This window comes from Chroicocephalus ridibundus, chromosome 8 (assembly GCF_963924245.1).
Source record: "Chroicocephalus ridibundus chromosome 8, bChrRid1.1, whole genome shotgun sequence".
Lineage (NCBI taxonomy): Eukaryota > Metazoa > Chordata > Aves > Charadriiformes > Laridae > Chroicocephalus > Chroicocephalus ridibundus.
The window spans coordinates 50,831,769-50,856,190 of record NC_086291.1 but is presented as its reverse complement, the minus strand read 5'-3'; the positions used below and the strand labels follow the sequence as shown (position 1 = coordinate 50,856,190).

The window sequence follows — 24,422 nt, the reverse complement described above, 5'->3', positions numbered from 1 at the left end:
GCCACAGCACGCTGTCCCCAGCCATAGCACAGTGACTGTGCCTACAGCATGGTGACTGACCCCAGGTGTAGCACAGTGACCATGCCCATAGCATGCTGTCCCCAGCCATAGCACTGTGACCGTGCCTACAGCATGGTGACCCCAGGTGTAGCATGGTGACCACGCCCATAGCGTCGTGTCCCCAGCCACAGCAAGGTGCCACAGCGTGGTGTCCCCGCCCGCAGCACGCTGACACTGGCTGCCCACGTTGCCCACGGCCACCGCGGGGTGCGTGGGCTCGATATGGGGGGGAGGTGGCGCGCCGGGCGCGCGCACCTGTCGCCCGTCCCTTCCCCCCCCGCCCCCCCCCGCCCGGCGGGTGGTTCCTCCCGCTGCCCGCACGCGGCGCTGCGGACGAGCCCACGCGGCCGGCGCGCGGGGGGCGGGCAGGCGCGCGGCCGGCGCGGGGCGCGCGCGGCGGGGCTGGTGTGGGAGCGGAGCGGGCGGCGGGGGAAGATGGAAGGAGCCTCCTTCGGAGCGGGCCGGGCGGGGGGGGCCATCGACCCCGTGGATTTCCTGAAGCAGCCGCAGACCATCCTCCGGCTGGCGACCTGGGTGAGGCGGAACGGCCGTGCGGGCGGGGAGACCGGGCTCGGCGGCGGGCAGTGCCCGGGCAGCGGCTGTGCGGTGGGCAGTGCCGGGGAGACGTGCGGTGGCCATTGCAGCGTGCGGTGCCTGTGCAGCGTGCGGTGCCCGGGCGATGTGCGGTGCCCGGTGCCCGTGCGGTGCCCGGTGCGTTGTGCAGTGCCGGGGCGATGTGCGGTGGCCGTTGCAACGTGCAGTGCCCGGTGCATCGTGCAGTGCCCGTGCGGCTCCCGGTGCCCGTGCCGTGCCCGGTGCATTGTGCAGTGCCCGGTGCATTGTGCAGTGCCCGGTGCAGGCACCGTGCAGCGCCCCGTTCCATGTGCGCTGCCTCCGCAGCCGCTCGTCGCCGGTGCCGCCGCGGCGGGGGGTGCCCGGCGGTGTGTGGGGGGGGGCGCGGGCTGGCCGGCTCCCACGGGAGATCCCTCGGGAACGGGGCAAGGCGCGGTGGGTGGGTGCGCTGCGGCCTCTTGCCAGTTTTCTCCCTGGGGCTTGAGCAAAGGGCAAAGGGTGTAAATCAGGAGGCAGAGGACATTTTACTTCCTTCCACGCTCCGTGCATGGGTGTGTGTGTGTAACAAGAAATCCGAGGGCCAGCCCTGCCCAGCTCCCCCTATTCTTTTAAAAGATGTCATATTTTTTTGGCCGTTTCCCATGTACCAGTTCCTGCGGCGGGGCGGAGAGCAGGAGGTGGAATGTGCTGTGCAGCCGCTCAGGGAAGGCTTCTCTCACCGGTGGTCCATGAATAAGCAGCACGGGAAGCTGCGCAGTGATGCTCGCTGGGGCCGTGGCTGCCCCAGGGGCGATGGCAGCCACTAATTCACCTCCCTCAGCCTGGCTTTTACCTGCTGAGATCTGCCAAGGTGCATGGTCGTGGTCATGGGAGGTCAGCAATGCCTGGCCCTTCCTAAAAGCCCACCATGGGGAAGGTCTGCCCGGGTCTCACCGCAGCCCTCTCCTGGCTCCTGTGCTTGGCTGGAGGCTGCGGCCAAGCCGAGCTGGGCCTGGGGGGGGCTCGTCCACACGGGTGTCATGCCTCTGCTGTGTGTGGAGGCCCTCGGCCACCCATGCTGGCTCTGTGTCACCTTCATCAGTACCAAATGCAGGCAGTGAGTGAAGGAAGGGTGTGATGAGAAGGTGCTGCCCCCCTGGCTGCCGTCCTACCAGCCGACACAGCGGGTGCATTTGTGGGGCTCTCTGGGGTGGGGTGACCCGTCCGAGGCCCTGTACATCACAACATGGGAGCATGTGCTTATCTTTAGGCACATGAGCAATTCCAGCTGCAATCACATGCTTAAAGTCGAACCACACGCTTAAGTATTTTGCTGGATGGGGGCCAGCGTACTTTCCAGGGCTTTGAGAAAGCCCCCGACTCCACTACTGGAGAAGAGCAGGGGCCAGGTATGGATCTGGAGCATCCAGCTTGGGGTGGATGGGCCATTTTGGGCAGGGTTTGGGCCCCTGTCGGGAGTCATCTCCTAGAAGCATTGCCTTAGGCCATAAAACTTGCTCTGGATCCACCTGTATCCTTCTCGAGTGGCAATGGCAAACCCTTGGCAATGGTGTTGCTTTTGGGCAACTATAGTTGCCCAAAACTCACTGATAGTGAGTTAGGCTCCTCATAAAATATATCTGCCACCACGGACCCAGAGAGCTCACCATCCTTGTTGTACAGAAGGGGATTGGACGCTGCTGGGAAGCAGGAAAAGAGTATGGAATATAGAGATAAAATAAAAATTCCAGATTAGAAGATATTCATGCATATATTCACTGGCTGGTTTATTCAATGGCAAAGTCACTCGTTTCGTGGTTTTGCGTTCACAAGGAATCTGTGAAAACCGAGTGCTTACAACTACAGAAATGCATCAACTTAACTCTAAACAAGAGCAGGGACCCACTGATGTGGACAAATGTGGGATACCCACAGAGCTATCCCAAGCGTAAATGTTTGCGGTATTGAGAGTCAGCTCCAAAGCCCACTTTGAGGGATTTTTTTGCTGGTTTCAGTGGGCTGTGGGTCAGGCTGTGGAAGCTCACCTTAAAAGCCCTTTGGACCACTTTTCCCAGATCTGTCGGGGACCCTTCTCCATTGCTATTCCAGCTCGGGTGTTCAGAGCCCTCCCTGACCTTCTCATGGCTGTTGCAGTCAGGTTACCTGTGTCTTAAACCTGTTCAGCATTTATGGCTCCTTCCCAGTGTGAGCAGGGACTTTAGTTGGGTGAAAGCTATGAGTGGAGGTTTCCTTCCCACCCGCCTGCATGGCCATCGCGATTTCTTGGAGGTGTTGTAAAATGAAGTGTGCCCGGGCTGCTTCTGAGCAGTTCCTCTGCTGCTCTTGCCAGACAGGACCCATATCAAGATGGAGAGCTTGGATGGAGGAGGCAGACAAAAGGGTTTGCCTGCGAGGTCCCTGCTGCCTTTTTGTTCTGTTACACCCGTAACTGCTGCCCCGGGAGAGTGTGGCTGTGCCGTGGGACATGGCAGCATCTGCTCCCCATCGCACCGTGGTGGCGGCCAGGCAGGCGGCAGGGACCAACATCCTGCCGTGATGCTCCCGGATTCACAAAGCAAACAGAAACCTTCCTGGGCTTTCCTGCCTGCCGTCACGGGGGAGACGAGCTGCCTGTGCCTGCACCTCACAGCCGTGGATCGTTACTCAGAAAGCCCTGGACTGAGCCTCTGATGTGTTGGGGTGTGTTTTCTTCATGTGGTTTTCCTTCCTGTGGTTTTTTGTTGCGTCTTTTTAAACATATATATTTGATCCAACCTGTGCAGTTGGATCAAACCTCAGAGATGTGACCCTTGTTGCGGTATGTTATGTTCCTTTGGTGAGAAAAGGAGGGAGCTGCCTGAGATGTGCTGCTTTGGGTGGGAGTATGGGTGATGGAGAACCACCATCGGTGCTGATCAGGCCGATGGCCATCGCTGGGGTTTCATGATGAGCTACCGCCAAAGGATGGTTCAGCTCTGTTTTCTGACTCCGGTAGTTGCTTCGGGGCTGTGGGTTCAGACCTTGTGCTGGCAAACATCTAAGGGACTGACAGGTGAATGGTGACTTCAGCGTAAAAATTCCCAAATGGCAAAGGGGGATTCCTGGTTCTGCCTCACACAGCAGCCTCTCCCTGACAGATATGGTAATTCTGAGTATCTGAAGGGAAAGAAAACACTCCTGGCTAGAGCTGTAAAATCAAAAGCTGGAAAGAACCATTTAACAGTTCCTCATTCATCTCTTCCCCCTCCGTCTGAAGCAGTTGCTCAGATGAAGATGTGATCACTCTTGTGGTTTCCTTTTGAGACATTTTTTGCACAGCAAAACAAACTCGATATTCACGAAGGATTGTGAGTTCCTTTCTCTGTGACTGCCAGCACCAGCTAGACTTTCAAGTGGCCACACAGCTTTGCAGGGGCATTGTTCATTTAACGTAGATTTAGGTTTGACTTTTAAAAGCAGTTCTGGAAAATCTTTTCAATAATGGCTGTGAATTTCAGTGAGAGCACCAGTAAAAGCGCGGTGCCCGGTCCCGCCAGTGCAGCCTGCTCAGAAGGGTCGTTCCACTCTCGCCTCTGTCTCTGTGGACCTCAGCGGGAGGTCAGGACCCTGTTTTACTGCAACATAGAGGAATACTGAAGTATTTTCTTTAAAATGCTTGTTTCTTGCTCCAGTGACACCCCTGTTGCTACCTGCATGACTTCCACAGCTGGACAACCTTGCCTGCAACCGGCACGTTGGCAGCTGCCTGACCCGATCTACCGCCATGATTCTTAAAGTTGAATGAAGTTCATCGCTTGGATCACTGGAGAGAGCTTTCCCTATGCAGTATTGTATCTCATTAGGCCCAGTATTTTGTTTGGGTTTTCTTTGCAATAATCTTATGCTTTTAAGAGCAAAACCTTTACTAAGGGACTGGATTAGGGCAGCCAAATTGGATTACTTGGCAGAGGCATGGCAGCAAAGTGGCAGTCCCTGTAGCTTTTGATATGCAGTAGGGAACTTTTATCACCAAAGGTTACTTCGGCTCAGATCCAGCAAAGTCTTTATGTGCTCGGCTTTGCACTGATATGGGTCTTAGCCCATAATACAGCAGATCATTGTCTTTCAGCAAGGCAGATGGGCTTTGCTGAGTTGTGACTTTGGTGAGGGATGTGCTGGGTGGTGGTTTGATGCACCAGGGATAGGTGGTGGTTCTTGGAGGCAGGGAGCGTGCCCTTTCCCTCCTGGTCCAGGTTTGTTTTGTTTCTCTAGGGCGATATTTGCGCTTACGGTAAAAGGTGTGTTTATTTTTATTAGAAAAATCGAGCTCAGGAGCAGAAGGCAGCAAAAAAAAGATGATTATGGCTGCAGGATTGTCGCTACCCTGCAACGTCAGGACAGAGCACTTCTGAGAAGTTTCACACCCGGGGTGAAGCTGCAGAAAGGCTGGTTTGAGGTGTTGTGGGGTGTACGTTTGGGTTTGCAGGGCTACAACACACAGCTCTTGTAAAGGGTTGGAGTTGGAGCCTGGAAAGCTCCCTCGCTGGAGCAGACCTTGCCTGCTCCGAGTGTCCTGCAGAGGCAGGTGGAGGTGGCTGCTTGGTGTACCAAGCGCCGAGCTCACCCCAGGAGACGTCAACAAGAAATGCGAGGTGGGAGCCTTGGTGCTGCAAGCTCCAAATAGCTCCCACAGCCTTCAGGGGTTTCACTGACTCTTGAGCACTTGGGGCTCTTAGCAAAGAGCTGCAGGGCTGGTCTGGCGCTTAAGAAACCCATGGCGATGCTAAGAATCATTAGCGTGATCTTAGCGGCTCTGGATTTTGTCTGATCTTGGCTGCTTTTCAGTAGGGTCACCAGATTTCCATCTTAATTCTCTTTTTCTGTGGGCTGTAGATTAAAGGCAGAACTTAAATTTAACATTTTTGGTAATGGAATTATACAAAAGTTTCGCTGCATCTGAGCTTAAAATGCTTCTAAATTATCATTTTCCTGTCATCACTGGTTCAAAACGCTGCTGGCTTGCCATGTGCTCAGATTGCGTTACTAGATTAGGAACTTTGAATGGGAGCTGTGTTTCAGCCAGCATCTCTCACCACATTAGAAAAAGTAATTCAGTAAAAATCGGTCATGTGGTCATCAATATGCATCCTTCCCAAGCTGATTAGCCCGGTAGACATGTCCATAAACCTATTACGGCCAGCATCATACCACCTCTTTCCGTGCCAGAAACTGCGTCAGGTCTTTCCTTTGTGGTCGTATCCACAGCCCTTGTGGGAGATCTGGCAGTGCTTAAAGTAGTTCTTTAGTCTTCACACCCTCCAATAAATTATGCAGATCTGTGCTGGAAACTTCCCGGTGACTGACAACTGTAAAGATAAACTGGAGAGGGACACAGGACCCGATTCCCCCAGAATTTGAGCTTGGTGGGTGTTGAAGGAGGATGGCCCTCTGCCAAGGGTCTAACTCATCCCTGAGCGGAGTATCTGCACGAGGTACGTATGCCACTCAAGACAAGGGCTTAATGGAGGCTTATGAAAACGCTCAGCGCTAGGCAGGATTTGGCCTGGGCTGATTTGACCTTAATTGTTTTCCCTTCTCATTTGCTAGTCCGTCCTTCCTTTGCTGGGTGGTGGCTGGAGGAGAGGAGGGTGCTGTGGAGAGTGGCATCTGTCTCACTGATGCTCGTGTTAGAGTGGCGAAGGATCTCCCAAACGTTGGTACCGTCTCTCTGTACGTGCAGTTTGTGCCCAACACTTCTGATCGTGAGCCACAGCAGAGCAAATTAGCGGTGGATTATTTTTCTTCATGCATTAGATTTCCTTGATGTTGATGCTAATGGTTGCTTGCGTGTGTAATCAAAGCAAGGTTTTGCAGTCTCCTACAACCCCACACCTTCTGGTAATGTTTTTTTATAGGTCCCAAATCAAAGCACAGTGCATCAGCAGTGGAAACATCTCACCTTAAAATGGCTGACGGTTCACACACTGAAGCTTTCAGCTTGTGCTCTCTTGCGTTATTTGCTTTTTGTTTTCCTTGCTATGGCTGCGCTCAGACCGCGAAGGTCTCCTGAAGCACATTTTAGGTGCCAGGGTTACAGAGGGCTAAAAGCAACGTGTATGAAAAATGTGCGTGTCCTGGGGTCTGGCCAGCTCGAGCCCTGGGAGGGAACGTGGATCTGCAAAGTATAATTACAGAGCCAGCCTGGCCAGCCACCTTCTTCCAGATGGTAAAAATCTGGTGCAGAGAAGGCAGCCGCGTGTCTCCCAGCTTTATGCAGGCCTAAAATGGTGTCTCCATCGTGGGGCACACGGGCATCCCCAGCGCCCTGGGCTCCTGCGAGGGTATGGCAGCGGCTGCCTGGGCATGAGTGCCTGGACACTGCCGAGCGAGGAACCTGCCCTCTCCCCTTCCCTTTTTTTTTGGGAAATAATGAGATTCCACTTGGTCTCCTGCTGCCTGTGTGTCCGTGCTGCCGGCAGCCTGCCCGCCGTGTGCCGTCCCCTCCCTGCCCCTCCAGCACAGCCCCTGCCGGGGCATCCGTCAGCAACGGGCACCAGCCACCGTCCCCTGCACTTAACAGCCATTGCCGGAGAGGGCAAAAGAGGCAAGAGGTCTTGCCTAAAATATGGTGAGTGTGGAAAACGGGAGGTGGGCAGCAAGCAAGGGAAGCGGGTGAGATGTGCATTGGGGTCCAGCGTTTCAGATACCACAGGCAGCCTTGGAGCCGCAGGCTCCTGCCCAGACGCAGCCTCCAGCCTTTGGGGAGCAGCATCCCTGGGGTGCTCTCCCAGGTTTTTAGGGTGATACTCAAAACCCCTCTGGTTTTGGCTTTGCACCAGCCATTTTCCAAAGTCCATTGTGGCCAGCATACCCAAACCCCGTCACCGATCGCTGCTGAGACCTGTCCCTTTGTCCTGCATTACGGAAGTGCTTGGTGGCCTGGCGAGGTATCCCGTCCTGCTTGGAAGCAAGCTTTAAACTGGGGGAACTGGGCAGCTGGCTTTCATTAAAAAGTCAGGTCCCTGGCTTCTCACTGGTTTTGGTGTAACGTGAGGTCCCTTTGCGCTTGCACAAGCAGCTGATTTGTGTCATGGTGGGTCCAAGCCCTTCACGCATCTCCGTGACCGGCATTATTTCCCCTCCCTGGATGTGACTGAGGCACAGAAGCTCCTTTGTGTGGCTGAAGTGCAAGCTTTAATGGAAGGGATGGGAGAAGACAGCTTTCCTCCTTCCCATTCCTCTCCGCAGCTAAATGGGGAGAAGAGCACTAATGGTCTGTGCCACCGGACCTGCCGGAGCTGCTGGACCACGTACCAGTGGCTCCCAGCCACTCCCTGACACCAGAGAGAAACAGGGCTGAGCACCCCCCACGCCGTGTACTGCTGGCCAGGAGACCTCGAGCTGCAAACAGATTTGTGTGAAAGCTTTGGCAGGTGGGGTGCAATTTCATACTGGGGTGGCTGGAGGTAATCTGGTTTCGTTACTGGGTCTTGCACCGGGTCACCCAACGAGAGCAAAATTTGTTGCGTGTTGTGGTGGGTTGTTCAGCTGGAAAATGAGAGTGTCCTGTGGATGCTCAGGTTCCTTCACAAAGCCTTTGAGATATGGAAGAGCCCCGTTAGAAAGGTGGATGGCCTTGGGACATGGCTCATACAGCAGATGCCTCTGTCCTCTATGTCCCAGCGACCTTGGCACTTGGTCTTGAGTGCTGTCACTGCCCTTCGTGGTCACGGGGACAGGCAGGAGGAGGTGGGAGTCAGAGGAGCACCTCTGGAGAGCAGGATTCCTGCATCCTTGCTCAGACCCGTAAAATCTCACTCACAGTGGAAAATCTGACCTTGTATTTTCACTTTCAAGTCTCTGATGAACTGGTGGTGGGTTTGAGCAAGTGCAGTTTGCAGAGGTCATTGGAAAATGACACTTGTTTTGCACAAACTTTAAAAAATCGTATGGGCTTTGTTTTCCCCCACCTACCCGCAATTTCTAAAAAACAAGTTTTTTTCACCTATACATAGAAAGACAATGCCAAATCTATTCTCATTAAAATCTTTTACCGGCACCAAGTAGTTCTTTTTAAGAAAAATGATAAATTTTCAATCACAGCGGGAAGGGGAAAAAACCCATAGAAAGACTTGTTTTCACTGAAAAGCGTGTTTTGACAGGAGTATTTCAGCCAGCGCTGATGTTTTGAGTGCATCTATCAAGCGCGCGTGCTTGCAATTCCTTACTATTTCGGCCTCCTGAGAAGCATCCGCACGTCCCATGTCACCTGCATCAAAACGCTGCGGGCAGAACCCAGCTGAGGGGGTCCTGCGGGATGAAGCTGCTCAGGTCATCCGGCAGCGAGAAGGATGCTTTGCTTTGCAAAACCCTCTGGAGTTTGAAGTTAAGCAGAGAAATGTCTGTTCTTTCCATCTCCATCCCAGAAGGAGATGCCTGGGCATCCTCCATTGACAGTCCCAGGTGTGCAAACCTGCATGCAGGCAGCCAGACACCCCGTCCCGTAAAGTCCTTAATCGTATTTACGGGACCCCTCCCTCACCCGCTGAAACTAGCACCCGAAAGCACAGAGAAGTAGTCCAGGTTGTTAGTCCTGGGAGGACTAAGTAAAACATTTATCAGACAAGCTGAGTATAAGTTCGCTGGCCTGCCAGAGAAATAATCCCGTGGAATCAGAGGTTCTCAATTATTCATGTTTTCCAGAATCACATTATTTCTTCCAGGGCCTGTTTTATAAATGCTGCTGCTATTTCTGATGGTAAATAACAATTTTGCATTATTTATGAACAGATTTTTACAACTGCTGATATTACAGCTGCTGCCAAAGCACTGGGAAAATTATTATTAGTGTTTGTTGTTGTTTCTGTCTTACAATGCAACCCTCTTGTTCTTTGCGTGGTGATGATGTGCCCGTCGCAGGGTGACAGCCGAGCACCCAGTCAGTGCAGCGCGCGCGGGGAAGAGGGTGCAGATGCAAGTGGGTGACTCGAGTTGCCGTCGAGCTTGTGGCTGGTGCTCGGGGCTGAGGAGAGCCGGGGATGGATGGGGGCAGGACCCTGGGAAGTGGTTAAATTCAAAGAGGAGGGAGGTCTGATTATCTCCCTGTGCCAGCTGTGGAGAAGTCCACGGGTTGTACCTGCTTTCTATCCCCTGTTCTATCCTCCAGGGGAAGTCAAAGGTTGCACCTGAATTTTGCGGATGCCCATGTAGGAGACCCACATTTCTAGGGGGGCGTCATTCAAGAATGGGATAATTCCTGGGGCTGAGGAGCATGTTTCTGGGGCAGAAACCCACTCCTGCTGCCCATCGCGTAGACAGAGATGCGTGCTCACCTTTGCCGGGGTGGAGATGCTGATCCATTGTCTCATTGCTAATGAGACACCTGCCTTTGTAAGTGCCTTCAGACAGAAAGAGCTGTGGTACAGCTTCACCCCAGCACTGGAAGGAGTTTGGAGGAATGAAATCTGTATGAAATTCCCTGGGGCAGGCATGGGTGAGGTATCTGGCCAGCGCTTGGGAGAAAATGTATGTCACAATGTCATGTTAAAGAGTGGTTAGAACTTTCTGAATGGTTTGCTCATAGTAGTTTCTGCTCTGTTTCACGCAGCTCTGCTAACGCTGTGTTTTGGGGAGCGTGGGGCTGTAGGAGGTGGCCCACGGCCGGGCATTAGTGCTGTGGGTGAGACGCAGGTGACTTTGCAAAGGCCACCGGCTGCAGTTTATCATGTGGCTCTTCGGCTGCTGCCTCTGTGTGTCGCCTGTCTCGGTCTCGTGCACTTTGTGTCATGCCGTTACTGCAGAAGACGTAGCGGGGCATCCAGAGCGGGAGCTGCATCCCACCCCGAGCCCCCAGCTGCTCCCGGGCAGCCGCCGCGCCGGGTGTGCTGGAGGAGCCTCTTATCTCTCTGCCTGCATACGTAGCCTCCAGCTGTGTCCTGCGTGGCCTCCAGCTGTGTCCTGTGAGCTGGCGGGGCTGGGAGTCATGCAGGGATGCGGGGAGCTGGTGCTGGCAGCGAGGGACAAGATCAGAGGTTCACAGCTTGATGGAGGGGCATCTGCACGCCTTGGTTCCCTCACTGCTCCCAGCCTTGAAACCCAAACGTGGTGCAGCCCTTTCTAGGCTCTAAAAGAGCAGGTTCCAGAGCGAATTGTAATGCAGCTGGACCCGCGGCTTCCACTTGCTGCCTTTGGTGTCGGAGGGATAAGGGAATTACTTTAGCATGCAGCATCAGGAGAATGGTATTAATTTAGGCGGCTGACTGCGTGCTGCCATCCGGCTCCTTCCCTGCCTGCAGGGACGTGAAACACCCTCGGGTCCCAGCGCTGGGACCTGGGCAGCCACCAGCAACCCCCCTGCCCTTTTGTCCCTCGCAGAGCCGAAACCAGGTCACTGGATAATGGATGCAGGCGCTGCATCCTTCAACTCCTGCTAAGCCAGGCAAAAAATTTGCCCTGTCTTTCACAGGGCAGCCTCCCCCCCTGCCCCGCTGCGCCGAGGTGAGCTGCTCCCCGCCTCCCCATGCCGCTGTGTCCCATGTCCCCTCCACCGCGCATCCAGTCCTTCCCCAGGTCAGCCTGCTCAGCAACTCAATTATCTTCTGTAACTTCATTTCTCCCCACTCCGCAGTGACACAAGGGGGTTTATCGAGCACAGCCTGGCACGAGCAGAAAGGCTGTGCAGAGACCTGGCCCATCTATTTATTTTTTCCCTCCCTAGCCTGGCTGGAGAACAACATCTCTTAAAATGCTCTGCAAACAAAGCCACTGAGGGCAGACAGGCTCATAGCAAAGGAGGACCTAGGTACCATCCACCAGCCCATTGCTTGGGGCCACCAACCAGGCGAGAGTCGGGATCTGTCTAACAAATGCCATGTTGCCATGGAGTCAAAGACAGCATTGAATCCAATTATGTTGCTGTTGGAAAACAGAGTTAAATGTAAACAGCAGCAAGTTGTGTTTTCTCCTTCCTTCTGCAGATCTTCTCCATCGTGGTGTTTGGCTCCATTGTGAACGAGTGCTACGTGAACAAGGACAGCCAGGACCCCGAGCTGCTCTGCATCTTCAATGAGAATGAGAGTGCCTGCAGCTACGGCATCGCCGTTGGCCTCATTGCCTTCTTTGGCTGTATCTTCTTCTTTGTCGTGGACCTCTACTTCCAGCAGATCAGCAGCGTGAAGGACCGCAAACGAGCCGTCCTGCTGGACCTTGGCTTTTCAGGTATGTCTCTGGTTTTGCTGTGCTTGTGAAGGACAATGCTGGCTGCGTGGGCAGCGCGGGATTGTTGCTGTGCCCTCCAGCTCCATGCTTTTGAGTTCTCCCTTCTCCTCCCACGGCGTGGCATGGCTCACGTGCTTCGATCTGGGAGAGCAGGGGTGGCAGATGGGTTGTCCCATCCAGCAGTGAGCTCAGAGGCAGCAGCGAGGAAGCTGGTGTGTGGCAGCCTGGGGACACTGGGGTGTCCTGCTTATCTGTGTCACTTCTGCAACCAGAAACGTTTGCTGAGCTGGGTTCAGTGAGGCCACCCAGAGAAGTGAGGTTTGGTGGTTGCATCTCAGAGACCAGACGGGGCGTTTTACCCTCCCACATCTCCTGTTTCTGGCTCGAGCAAATGTTGTTTCATCAGTTACATCTGGGTCTGTTGTCACTTTGTGCATATGTGTTTTGGAACAAAGTGGAAACACGCTTCTACACACCACTGTAATCCCCCGCTGCCTCCAGGACTGCGGTGTGCAGGTGGGTCTGGGGCTCCCAAGGGCTGGCACGGCTCTTCTGCACTGTCTTGAGCCCCTTGGCCTGGGGCTTATCCTTGTGAACATGAGAGGGGGTGATGCCTTGAGCCAGGAGAAGCCATCCTCCACTTTGCTGCTGTGGAAGTTGCCTCGCTGAGTTTGCAGCTGATGTTCTCCATTTCCAGGCTCTTGTGTTAGCAAAGTCTGAAGGTGATTTATCCAGCACAAGCATCGCTGATGGCTCTCTGGTCCCAAATGAAAACATCTGTCATCTCCTCCTTTTGTTTGCCTGTTGTTAAGGATATTTCTTGCTGGAAAGCTTATTTCCGTGGTGCTAGAGCACCAGCGTCAAGCCCTCATTAGATGATATTTACAGCCCCTTTGGTGGGGCTTCGTGCCTGCAACCCTTCAATTCAAATGGAGGGAGAACATCACATCCATCTTCTGGCTGATGCTGCATGTCGCGGTGCAAGGCTGTGATCCTTCCTGCCTTCCACCTCGTAACAGCCATTCTTTCTGCTGCCAGGCATGTGTGAAATGGTACCGCTCTCAATCTCTGCCTCATTTTTCTTCTGCACTTGTCATGCATCACATGTGCATTCACGGTCTTCAGCAGCAAGCTGGAGAACACAGGTTCTGCCCTGCAAAGCCTCTGCTGTGCAGGGGTTGTGCTCTGCCCTGGGGACAGGCTGCAGTGTTGCACCAAAGGTCTGCACTGGTAAATCCGCCCAACGCATTGTGCTGCCAGCGGTGACACTTTATTACCCCAGGATCACCCTGGGTCAATGTGTGTGCTCCAGGTGCATGGTGGCTTCAGCCTGCGTCCGGGCAGAGACATCCTGCTCCCTCGGGCCATCCCCTCTGTGGGCTTCTTGGTAGAAAACAGGCAAGCCGCTTCCTTGCTGGTAAAGCAAATAAATCGCTCATGTGCAGGTTGTGTGGATGTGAGCCTGTGACTGACACAGTGTCACGTGTTGAGGTCTGCAAAGAGCGGTCTGCCATAGCTCCCCTCCAGCCTGGCATTGCCTCTGTTTATGCTGCCTGGTACGTCTCCCCGCCAGCAGCTCCTTACTTTCTTGCTCCTCTTGTACGATCCCACTTTCCCTGCTTAACGAACCATTTCCCACAGGGCGCCCTAGCAAATGCTGTGCTGAAATCCAGCTTGATGCCAATATAAGCGGGAGTGTTGTCCGGGGCTCTCGTAACAAAGTCCACGATTGCAGGTAAACACATCCCCACCTGGGTCTGGTTGTCACATCTCCTAAGTCCAAATTCATCAAGATGCTGCTGAAATACAGTTATCTGCTGGCTGCCAGAGGGATGTGTGGGTCCCTGGGGTCCGGCAGGAGGAATCAGTCAACCTGGTCCTTCCCCTCCTCATCTGACCCTACTTGGAGCAGCAGGTTAGACACTTGGCTCCCAGAGGTCCCTTCCCACCCAAATCCGGCAGTGATTCAAGCGGTGGCATGAGCCATTAGCTGCACGAATGCTCGGTGTGCAAAGCACCCTTCTGCTGCGTGGACAAGCAATGGCTTCATTTCACTGGGAGATGTCAGGGTTAATGCCCGCGCATGCCCAGCATATTTTATCTCATTCCTGTTTCTGTGCCTGCGCTTCTTTTAAAATGATGGCTGCCCCAAACCTTTCTTAGAGCCCTACCGCCATAGCCTGTACACCCCCTCACAGGAAAATGCCAGGCGGTTGGTTGCTCCCGGAATAAGCGTCGCTACAGGCAGATCCCACAGCAGAGATGAAGTGCAGGGTTTCGCTGGCACGTGAAGTCCTCGCAGTTGCAGAGGTCGCAGCCCACCGTACCCCCTGCGCTGCTCCCAGCAGCCTCGGGAACCGGACCTGCCAGGAGGCAGAGCTGACCTGCGTAATTTGCCTCGCTTAACTACCTCCATGTTAATAACCCCTGGAGACATCCCCTGTGGTACTCTCTTATGCTGTCCCCTTCTTTCTTCCTCCCCTCCGAGGATGGGATTCTTGGTTTCCTCTTGCTTCCTTGTGACCATTTCATCCTTTCTGTCTGTATGTGATCGCTGCCTTATTGCTTGTTTTGATGTAAAAGCCGAAAATGCATGTGGGAAATAACCGGGTGAGGAACATACTCGGGTACGAGGAGCATTGCAAACCAGGCGGTGTGCGGCGGGGTGAGGAAGGCAAGTCGCTTCTGGCCCTTTGCCCGGGTCACCCAGGAGCCTGATGCCGACTGCTGGCAAAGCAGATGTCAACTGGCAGTTACTGGCTGGGGAGGTTCTGGAGGGAGTTAATGAAAGCGTTAACCCGCAACTGGAAGGAGAGAGGACTTGTGCATTGGATCAGGGGCGGATCAGAGCCACGGAGCCGGCTGGGAGGTAACACTGGGTGCAGGCAGGGGCGCAGGCAGGAATGCAGGCAGGGGCGCAGGCAGGGCCACGGCTCTCTGCAAACGGCAATTGCGACTTTCTCTTCCATCTGCTCTTACAGCTGCTCCTGTAGACATGCGCTTGCTTGGGACCAGGCTGTAATTATGGCTCTAACGCATCTTTCCTGGTGTTTGCACTCTGTCGTCTGCAGATCCTAAAACGATAATTATCTACTGGCTCTTGCTGTGCTTCCTGGCGTTCTCCTTTTCCCCAGCGTGCTGGAGGGTGCAGAGCTGCTCCCGTGCCTGTGTCCAGCTGGAATCGGGACCAGCACACGTAGCCTCACTGCGCTACTGTCAGCTCAGTCCTCTTCGTGGGGTTTTAAAATTTGTGGGTAGCGACAGACACCTCCAAAACACCCACTTACGCCTGATGCTGCAGATACACCGGGGCTGGGTGCAGGCACTGCCAGCCCTTCCACGGGACTGGGACCGTGCGGGTGCCAGACAAGGGCACAGCCATGTCCCTGGTGAGGCACCGGCTGCGAGGGGAGTCAGCTGAAATCCTGCGTGTCTGATTCACATCAGCGGGTGCAAAGTCTCGTCTCGAAGGAGTGCTAGCAGAAGGTGATCATGATCACAAATGAAAATAAGTGCTGGTGCAGAAACAAAAATAGTTCCCATGGAGCTCCCCGGGAGGTCTGATCGCACACACAGGCATGTGTCAGTCCTCCCGACTTTGAACAACGCCTGGCTGGTGTTTCTGGAGGTGCTCTCCATGCCTGACCCTGTCTCCTCCATTGGCAGCGATACCTGCCTTCCCAGTTCCCCAGGGCACTGGAGGGAATCCTCCTTCTTCTCAGGGATTCAGGCAGAGCTGGATGTGGAGGGGGAAGGCTTGTCTCTGCATTGTGAAACCTCCAGGAAGGCCACATGGGTAGCAGCAGAAGTGGCCCCAGCTAGAGGTTTCTGGCTGAAGAAGGTAATGGTTTTAGTACTGGGAAGGTCGGCGTCTTGCATATCTCAGTGTTGCAGAGGAAGCCGGTAACTGCAATACCCAGTGCAGCCGGTGCACGTTCGGAGATGTGCATGATGTCATTTTAACTCTTGAAAACCCTTAGAAGACACCAGTGATAGACGGGGCTTTGTGGCGCTGGTCGGTGGACAGTCCCCGTGTTGCTGCTGTGACTCGTGCTCTGCGGTAGTGTCCAGCCCAGGAGCGTACCGGGGAGGACCTACTGCACTAGATCGAGTGTTAAAACAAAGAAGTAGCCCTCCCGAACAAGTTCACTCTCTACAAACCAGTGACACAGCCTAGTCCTGTTGGAGAGCCCCCGTGTCCCTTGGTGCCAGCACTGCACGGCCCCAGAGCTTGTCCCTGAGCATCCCTCTGGCTCCCCACAGTGCCGCTCCGAATTAATCTGTTGGGAGCTGCTCTTGACGTTTCATCTCTGGTCTTTCAACTTCCAAACGCTGCTGTCTCCAGGAAAGCGCATTTTTGAGTGAGAAACTCCTGACTGAGGCTTGCTCCTCGAGCACGGGCGGGCAGCGCTCCCCGCTGCCACGGCATTTGCTCCCCAAGGACCCGGCGGTGGGAACACTGCAGCAGTGCAGCGTCTGGAGATGCGGTTCAGCATCTCCTACACCGAGACCCGGGGACCACTACCCACCACCCTCACCACATACTGGTCACCACGTACTGCCATACCTCAGGCATTCATCTTCCTGTGTCCACATTCAGGGGCTGGGTCTGCTTCCCCCAACGGGGGACAGCTGCTGGCAAAGCCCCGTTATAACAGAGCTGGGGAGCTAGAAAACATCTCTGTCCCTGAGGATGACCTTTGGGGAATAAGCCCCAGAGGTCTCGTTTAACACCGATGACAAGTGGATTATCCGAAGGGGAAGTGAAAATACGTATGCAGAGGTTTGGGGTGGTTTTGGTGGCAGGCATTAGCTGTATTCAGCAAAAAGGGGCAGTTGTATTCGTCTGTAATTTGGGAAAGGAGAGCCTGGATGGTCCTGGCTGGAGGTTGCGTTGCTGTGATGGCAGTTCAAGGGCTCAAGCACGGCCAGGCGGACAAAAGCATCCGCTGCTCGGGAAGCCCCAGGCCCCATCGTGCAAGAGAAAGAGATAAGGATGTGTTTTCTTAAACTGCATTTATTCTGAATGAAAGGTGAGATGTGCGATGAGCCCTGTAACTCTCGCACTGAATGTGGATGCACGCGTGCGCTTTATATCGTACTTAGGAACAACTGGCAAGATAAAGGGGAATAAAGGAAGCTTCTTTCCTCTCCCTGCAGTCAGACTGTGCTTTGCAGCCGGCTGCCCCGTGGGACCGGCAGTGTGGCTGCTCATACTGATGTGCTAATCATCCTTGAGAAGATGCCGGGTAGCTCAGCGTCCCCGCGTGCACTGACACCCAGAATGGGTGGGTTGGGGGGAGCTTTCTGCTGGGGACGCTCGGGAAAGCTGGAGACCCTTAAAGCAGCATCACGGAAGGCTCCGGGTTCTGCAGCTCTTCTTCCCAGCGCTGGAAAGCATCACTGCTCCTTACACTGGGGGCTTATGGCTTGCTTCTTGACTGTTTTCTGAGCTCTTTGGCATCAGGCAGTGCTGTTGGCTGGTGATTGAATTAGGGGAGCTGCAGCCCTATCTTACTTGGCCAGCTTTGGTTCCAGTAAGGAATAATCACCAGAGCATTTTTGCTCAGTCCCGCAGAGCCCGGAGAGGCTGAAAACAGGAGCGCAGTCAGCGGAGGGCGGCAGGGACGAGCCGGGCTCTCTCACGTGAAGCCCCCGTGCCTCTCGGCTCCGCGGGCAGCCCCGCTGCCTCCCTGCCCTGGGCACGGCGCATGGCGAGGACTTGCTCGTTTGCTGCGCTCCTGGGATGCACTGACGTCCCCGGGTCACTCGTGTGACCCCCGTGTTTGACGCAGGGGTTAATCACAGCCTGTCCATATTCCTTGGTGAAAGGGTGATCGTTCCTTGCCTTTTTTTAAGCTCCCCGGCTGTGTCCTTGGACCAAGGCGTAGCCCACCGCGGAACAGCTGTAAAGCGTCTCCTGCATCAGCTGAGCAGCCTGGTGCTGCTCCCAGGAGTGCAGGCTTCTTCCTGGGTGAGGTTTGCAGTATCCAGCCCAAAGATTCTAAGAGCTGGTGGTGTCCAGGGAACAGAGGGAACGGTGGGTCAACACACTGGGGTGCTGGAACTGAGTTGGTAGCGCCTTGGCGCCTGCAAGCGAGCTGAAATCCCTGGGTCCACGGTGAGGACACAGTGGGCAAAGAGGGTGTGCTGTCCCTGTAGGTCTTTGAGATCAGGTTGAGATGTAGGTGAGCTAAACTTCAGGCAAGCAACACACTGGGTGACCCTTCAAGGTTCCTTCCATTCCTGTTTTTCAGCCTCTCCTAAAATAGCTCTGTTTGAGCCACAGCACGGGCCAAGGCACCCAGGATCATTGTTGCTGTTTGAAAATCTTGATGGCAGCGTGTTTGTGCATCAGTAAAGTCCCTGCAGCAGAGGAGGTGATGGGCAGGGACAGCACTGACCAGCTCTGCTCTCTTTCAGGTTTCTTGTCCTTCCTGTGGTTTGTAGCCTTCTGCTTCCTAGCAAACCAGTGGCAACAGACGACGATGAGCACAGGGGTTTTGCAAGGAGCAGACGCCGCCCGGGCAGCGATCACCTTCTCCTTCTTCTCCATCATCGTCTGGGTAAGTTCAGCTTCGGAGCTAAGGTGGGAAGAGGAGAAATGAAACCTGTCCTGGGCTCAGTGTTGAGCTGTGAGGAGGAATCTGGGGCACGGTTTGGAGAAGTGAATCCTGGTGGGCAGCAAGGGGCTCTACTGAGGAAACCCGCAGTCCCTCCAAGTAGAGATGAAACTTGTGGTTCCTTACCCAGAAGCGTCAGCTCTGGTCCCCTCTCGCTGGGGAATTCCAGACTTCCCCTTCTCCAGTGGCTGGAAAGTTGTGTTCCCATCGAAAACGTGTTGCCAGCCACGAGCTGCCCTCATTTCACGGCCTCATTAGACCCCCAGGAACGGTTTGGTTGGAAGCGAATGAGTCCCCAGGAGCAGATCACCGCCATGAGCCGGTCTCCTGGGATGGCAGGGGGATTTTGGGAGCTCTCAGGCTCATCAGCTCACCCTCGGGGAAGCCAGGCTGGCTCCTCTGCTGCCCACCCCGGAGGCAGGGGCTTGCAGAAACCCCCTTTACTCCTGCTTTTAGGCTCTGTGCACCCCTGGAGCTGCACAGTGGCAGAGGGACATCTGCCAGGGGTGTGCAAACCCCACGGGGCCCCTTGCCCACAGCTGCTGGACCCCACATGTATCTGGGGGTGCCTGCACCACTTGGGGGGCTCCTGCTCCGGAGGCTGTGCGTGGAGGAGCAGGGATGGCCCCTGTGTCACCTCCACCACCCCACTCCAGCTTTTGTGGGCAGATGGCACCCAATTCCATATTGCCTTAAAAGAATTGGGGCAAAAGACAGTCTGGGGCTTTCCAGCATCAGGTCTGCCTCCAGTTACTCGCCAGTTTAACTGCTCCCTGCTCTATGATTATCCAAATAAATCTCTTTTAATCCCAGCTCCCTCACAGCTCTTCTCCAGCGCTCTGTTGCCCAACTGCCCGTTTAATGCAGCCGCCGGGGAAGGGAGCTGGGTGGGATGATGCTCTGCCCCATCCCATCAGCATCTGCTCCCACCCCAGGGAGGACAGTGGGGACGCCGGTCCCCTGCCACTGGCACGGAGCCTGGCCGGGCTGTGGGGTTGCACCGGCAGCCCCTCCACTGGTACCAGTAATACCAGAGGCTCTTCATGATGGGCACGCAACCAGCGCCGGGGAGCGGGCGCTGGGCAGTGGCTGGGAAGCCATTCTCAGTGTCTGCGGACGTTTGTTTTTTTTTTTTTTTTTCCCCCTGAGCCTGTCATTTATAAACTAATTGAATTGTTAATGAAACCTCCTCAAATAAGAGCGAGCGTGGTGTGCTCGCAGCTCTGCCACCTGCATTCCCCACGGTTTGCGACCTGAATACTGGCAACCTGGAAGAGGGTGAAGGAGTCTCGGCAGAACTGACCTATTTTGCTGGCCTGGGACTTGGCAGCTTTCCCTCCCCGCAGCAGATGGGTTTATTGGTGCCAAATCTGCACGGACGGGGACCCGAGCCCAGGCTGTGACCCACACTCCAGACAGAGATTTTGCGGGGGTGTCAACCTGTCACGTGGAAATGGCATCTTTAGCATTAGGTGTGGTGGTTCGGGGTTGTTTTAGCTCTTGGCTGTAATGGAGAAGGGTCAGCAGAGGCTGGGGATGCTGCAATGTGCTTGGTGCTTTGCAGTGAGCTGGGGGGACACGGGGTCCTGGCGAGACGTGAGGTCCTAGGGGGACATGGGGTCCTGGGGGGAGGCAGAGTCCTGGGGGGATATGGGGTTCTGGGGGGACACGAGGTCCTGGGGGGACATGGGGTCTTGGGGGGACACGGGGTCTGTCTGTGGCGTTGCCGTCCCCCCCTAACCCTCCTCCATCCGGCGGCAGGTCGCGCTGGCGGTGAAGGCGCTGCAGAGATACCGCCTGGGGACGGACATGTCACTCTTTGCCACCGATCAGTTCGCTGCCGACCCCAACGCGGCGTACCCCGGCTACCCCACCGGCAGCGGCATCGAGAGCACAGAGACCTACCAGAGTCCCCCCTTCACCGAGACCTTAGACGCCAACCCGAAAGGGTACCAAGTGCCAGCGTACTGAGGGGCGAGGGCCGTGTACCAAGAGACGGAGTCCTACGGTGCAGTACACTTAACCGGTTGATCGCAAATGTATTCAGTCCCATTTCCTTAATGTGGCAAGTCAGTGCTGGGTTCCTTACTATTAGCTAGTTGTGCAGTGAATTCTGTACAGTGGTATTGGTTCTTGTCTTACCTGTCCAAGGGTTTTTATAAAAGCAGTGTTCCCTCTAAGTTGGAAGGAAGGAAGGAAGGTTGCTACCACATCACCTGCGCGTGGCGAAAGACGAATAAATGCCCTCTCTGAGGCTTGACACCGGGCAATCGGTGGTTGGGTTCTGCTGAGCGCCCGCGAAAGCCCAGAAAATAACCTTTTCCTGTTAGAAAACACAGTAGCTGAGGGGTTGTTACTTATCTCGTTCTTCCAGAGCTAACACAGAATCGGTCTCGCGGTGGCGAGGGTGGGTGGGCGGCGCGGGGGAGTTCAGCCCCGTGCCGCTCCCGCTGCAGAGCTTTCCTGTACACGTTCCACGGAGAGTGCCAAATTCACAAAGAAATAAGTGGCATCTGTGTTACTTTTATTTGTATATATTTACTGTACAAAAGAAAAAAAAAAAAATCCAAACAGGTGTTTCAAACTTAGCTTAGGATGCAAGCGGCATGGGGGGGGCGGCACAGCGGGCTGGGGGTTATGTTAAATATCCGAATTGCTTCTGGGCTTCAACAGGATTCTGGTTGAGGATGTAAAAAAGTTACCGTTTGAGACTGGAAACCAGTTCAGCAGCAGTTGGCTGCTAATGAGGAATAGCCTTTTATCAGGGGAAAGTACGGCGCGTTGCAGTTCCACTTCTTCACCGGGGCGGGGGGTGGGGGGGGGGTGGGGTTGGGAAAGTTTGCAAATTTACAAGTAGTTTCTGGTTGGCAATGCTGAGCACTTACTCACGCTCAAACTCCGAGCTGCCAACACAAAAAGGGTGGGTGTCTCAGCGGCTCAAAGTCCAAGTCAATTAGGAGTGGCACCGAACTCGTGTGTTTATACTGGGAGCAGCCGCCATCTGTCGCCGGCTGCAGCAGAACCTCAGGTGCGGATGTACGTTTTACCCCGCGGTCTCTAGAAATGAGGAATTCAGCGACTTTTTAGCGGCCGTTGAAGTCCATCATGTGGGGGCTCACAGCCCCGTGTTTGCAAATAGAAGGAGAAGAGAGTGAATGAGAAACGCCCGGGAAAGAGGCTGCGTTTCGGTTTTCGGCGGCAAAATTCCTGCCTTCTCAAAAACAACTCGACGGGCAAAATCCGGTAGGTCCTTGTCAGCGGCCTGCCTGCTTTCCCCGCCCGTCTGCCTGCGCGGCGGCAGCCCTCGGAGCTGTTTGTCACTAAGGACTGAGCAAAGGAGCTGAAACTTGAATTCCCGACCACCTCGGTGGCGGCTCCATCCTTAGAGGCCCCCGGCTCTCCCGGCTCCCGGTGGCTGTTGAGTCGGGGTTTCGCCTTCCCGGTTTAACGCCGGCAAAGGTTGGGTGCTGCCTTCTGACCTCGTGACAAGCAATAGTTACCGGGCTGCCCCGGCTCTCCTTGTAGCAAAACCATCCAGCAGGTTTTTTTTTTTTGTTTGTTTTTGGTCATCATTAACACAGCTCATTTCTGCTGCTAAATTGCAAATAAATGCATGAATTCAGAAGCAGCAAATCTCATCACGAGCAGCGACAAAGTGCATTACCTGACTCCCCTACGATTCAGGCCGGGTTAAATTGTGGATTTGCAGCGCGGGCGAGTTTGCTGGCGCTGAGCTCCTCCCGCTCTCCTGGCAGCACCGCAGCCACTGGAGCTGGACGGGGATTTTTTTTACGGCAGCGTTTCCCAACTCGGACACTTCTCCCGTGCCGCTGCAGCCTCCCCGTGCAGCGCGGCCGCACGCGGTGACACCGAGACCTGCCGTCCCCCCCGCGGTCCCCACCATGGACTTGCCCAACAGCGACAGCAGAGGCGATGTCTCGCCCTCTGGACGCCTTTGCGCCCACTTGGAGGTCCAAACGCTATCAGGGTACGTAGCGCTCAGCTGCCTGGTCCTGCTGCCCGCAGCGGAGGCAGGAGCGTGAGCAGGAGGTGTCACTTGCTCAACTAATGCAAGGAGCAAGGAAGAGGTGACCCAGGGGCGTCTGCCGGTGGCCTGTGCCAGCTGGGCTTGTAAACAGCGAGACATCCTTGCATTAAGTAGACCAGGGACACCCCAACCCCAGTCGGGTATAAGCCTAAATTAATTACGTGACCCTTGCGATTTTTCTAGAGTCTTGCTGGGAAAAAAAGGCAAAGGATTTTAACACAGGGTACGGTAGAACTGTAGCAATATTTTCCTTAGAGGGAACACTGAAATTTTAGCAGCACAAACAGTACTTGTGTTAATATTTTAGCAAAATTATAATCAATTTAAATGTTTAAATTGATTGTATGTGAGATAATGTTTGTTCGGTACATTGTATTTTTTCTAACTATATAACTGTTCCAGAGTTTCCTTGTAACCGTAAAGAACTAAAGCTCTGTCTGACTGCGGGACGTGTCCTGACCCCTGGTGTAACCATGCTGAATATTACAACATCTGAATGTACGCACCGAGGCCTGCATTGCCTTTCTTTCCTCCCCACCCTCCCACCCGCCGGCGGTGGGACGCAGAAGGGACACACACGCACCCCCCACGCACACTCTCACACCGGCCCCCACCTTAAGAGCCGCAGCGGTGAAACGGGGACGACTTCAGCACGTCTTCATCCCCCTGCCCAGCCGAGGCACCCTCCTTGTTCTTCTCAAGGTCAGCGGCTTTTTACAGCTCCCCAAAAGCCAGTATTACCTTTAACTTACAGTGGGCACGGCGAGCGTGCAAGGACCTGGCTGCGTTTTGCTGGGCAGGAGAGAAGGAGGAGGAGGAGGAGGAGGAGGAGGAAGGGGCTTGGGCGCCTGAGAGGTTTCCTGGCAGCGGGAAGGCAGGACAGATTGCTCCTTGATTAAACTGGAGCCAGGAATAACGTGTCCAGCCGCGCCAACAGACACCTCAAGGAAGCTTAACCCTGCTCCCTCTGCCACCAAAAAGGCCGGTCCCCGTCGGTGGAGGGGAGGACGTCCCCGCCGGGGCGGCGCTGGGAAGGACGGGGGCTGCAGGGGCAGGCAGCACCTACGGGCAGGCAGCCCACAGTTGTCGTCTTTTTTCCAGGCACTAGCGATGGGTTTCTGTATGTAGCCGCCCCGCCGGGGCTGCGTCAGCCATGCAGGATGGGACAAGCCCTAATTAACGTGGTACCGCACCGTCTGAGACACACACGCCTCGCAATGAGCATTTCCCCATCTCGAACTAAACCCATTTTCTGCTTTGTTGGCGAGGCCGTTGCCGAATGCCTGTGTAGCTCCCCAGCCGGCAGCCCTCGAGGCTGAATTAAACCGTGCTCGGAGGCAGGGCGAGAGGCCCCCAGCCCGGCCCGCGATGCCACGTGCTGCGCGCTGTAGGAAGCCCTCTCTTTGCCAGCCCGCGCCGCGTCCCCGCCGGCTGTTGGGTGCCAGCGGTGCCCTGCGTTAACTGTCGTGGCACATCGGCGCGTCCGTGGCTCGTCAGGCAGACTAGCGTGTACAGGTATGGACTGTAGCTAAATATAACCGTACGGGCTTATGGTTAGAGAATTAGATCCATCGGTGTAATAAGTGTAGTATATTATTTGGGGTTCAAGTATTCGTAACATCATCCTTCGTACTTCTTTCTCCCACGTTTTTTTCCTCCCCGTGCATTCGCTGCGGTATGGTAGCACTAGCAGCTTTCCTTGTCACCCTCCGCACCACGTCCCGAAAAGCATGCCAGGATTGTGCCGTGACTTTGTGCCACGCCAGCTGCTCCCCCCATGCTGTCCTCGCAAGCTGTTTAATATCTCCTCTGTTCTCCTGGAGATCGCAGAAGCCCAGCAGCTCGCTGGAGCTTGCGGAGGGCAGGAGCCTGCTGCTCTCAGGCTAGCGTGCCGAACGCTTCTGCGTAGTGTCAGCACTGAATTTGGGTGTAAAGAACAGAAT

General features: G+C 55.0%; 1 protein-coding gene across 1 annotated transcript; it reads left to right on the top strand.

Annotated features, from left to right (window-relative positions):
* The first annotated feature begins 420 nt into the window (after positions 1–420).
* On the top strand, positions 421–22,980 carry SYNGR3 (synaptogyrin 3). The gene is made up of 4 exons (XM_063344182.1): positions 421–594; positions 11,568–11,808; positions 18,232–18,374; positions 20,193–22,980. Exons 1-4 carry the CDS (start codon positions 496–498, stop codon positions 20,400–20,402), a joined length of 693 nt encoding a protein of 230 aa, XP_063200252.1. The 5' UTR covers positions 421–495; the 3' UTR covers positions 20,403–22,980.
* Positions 22,981–24,422: the final 1,442 nt, after the last annotated feature.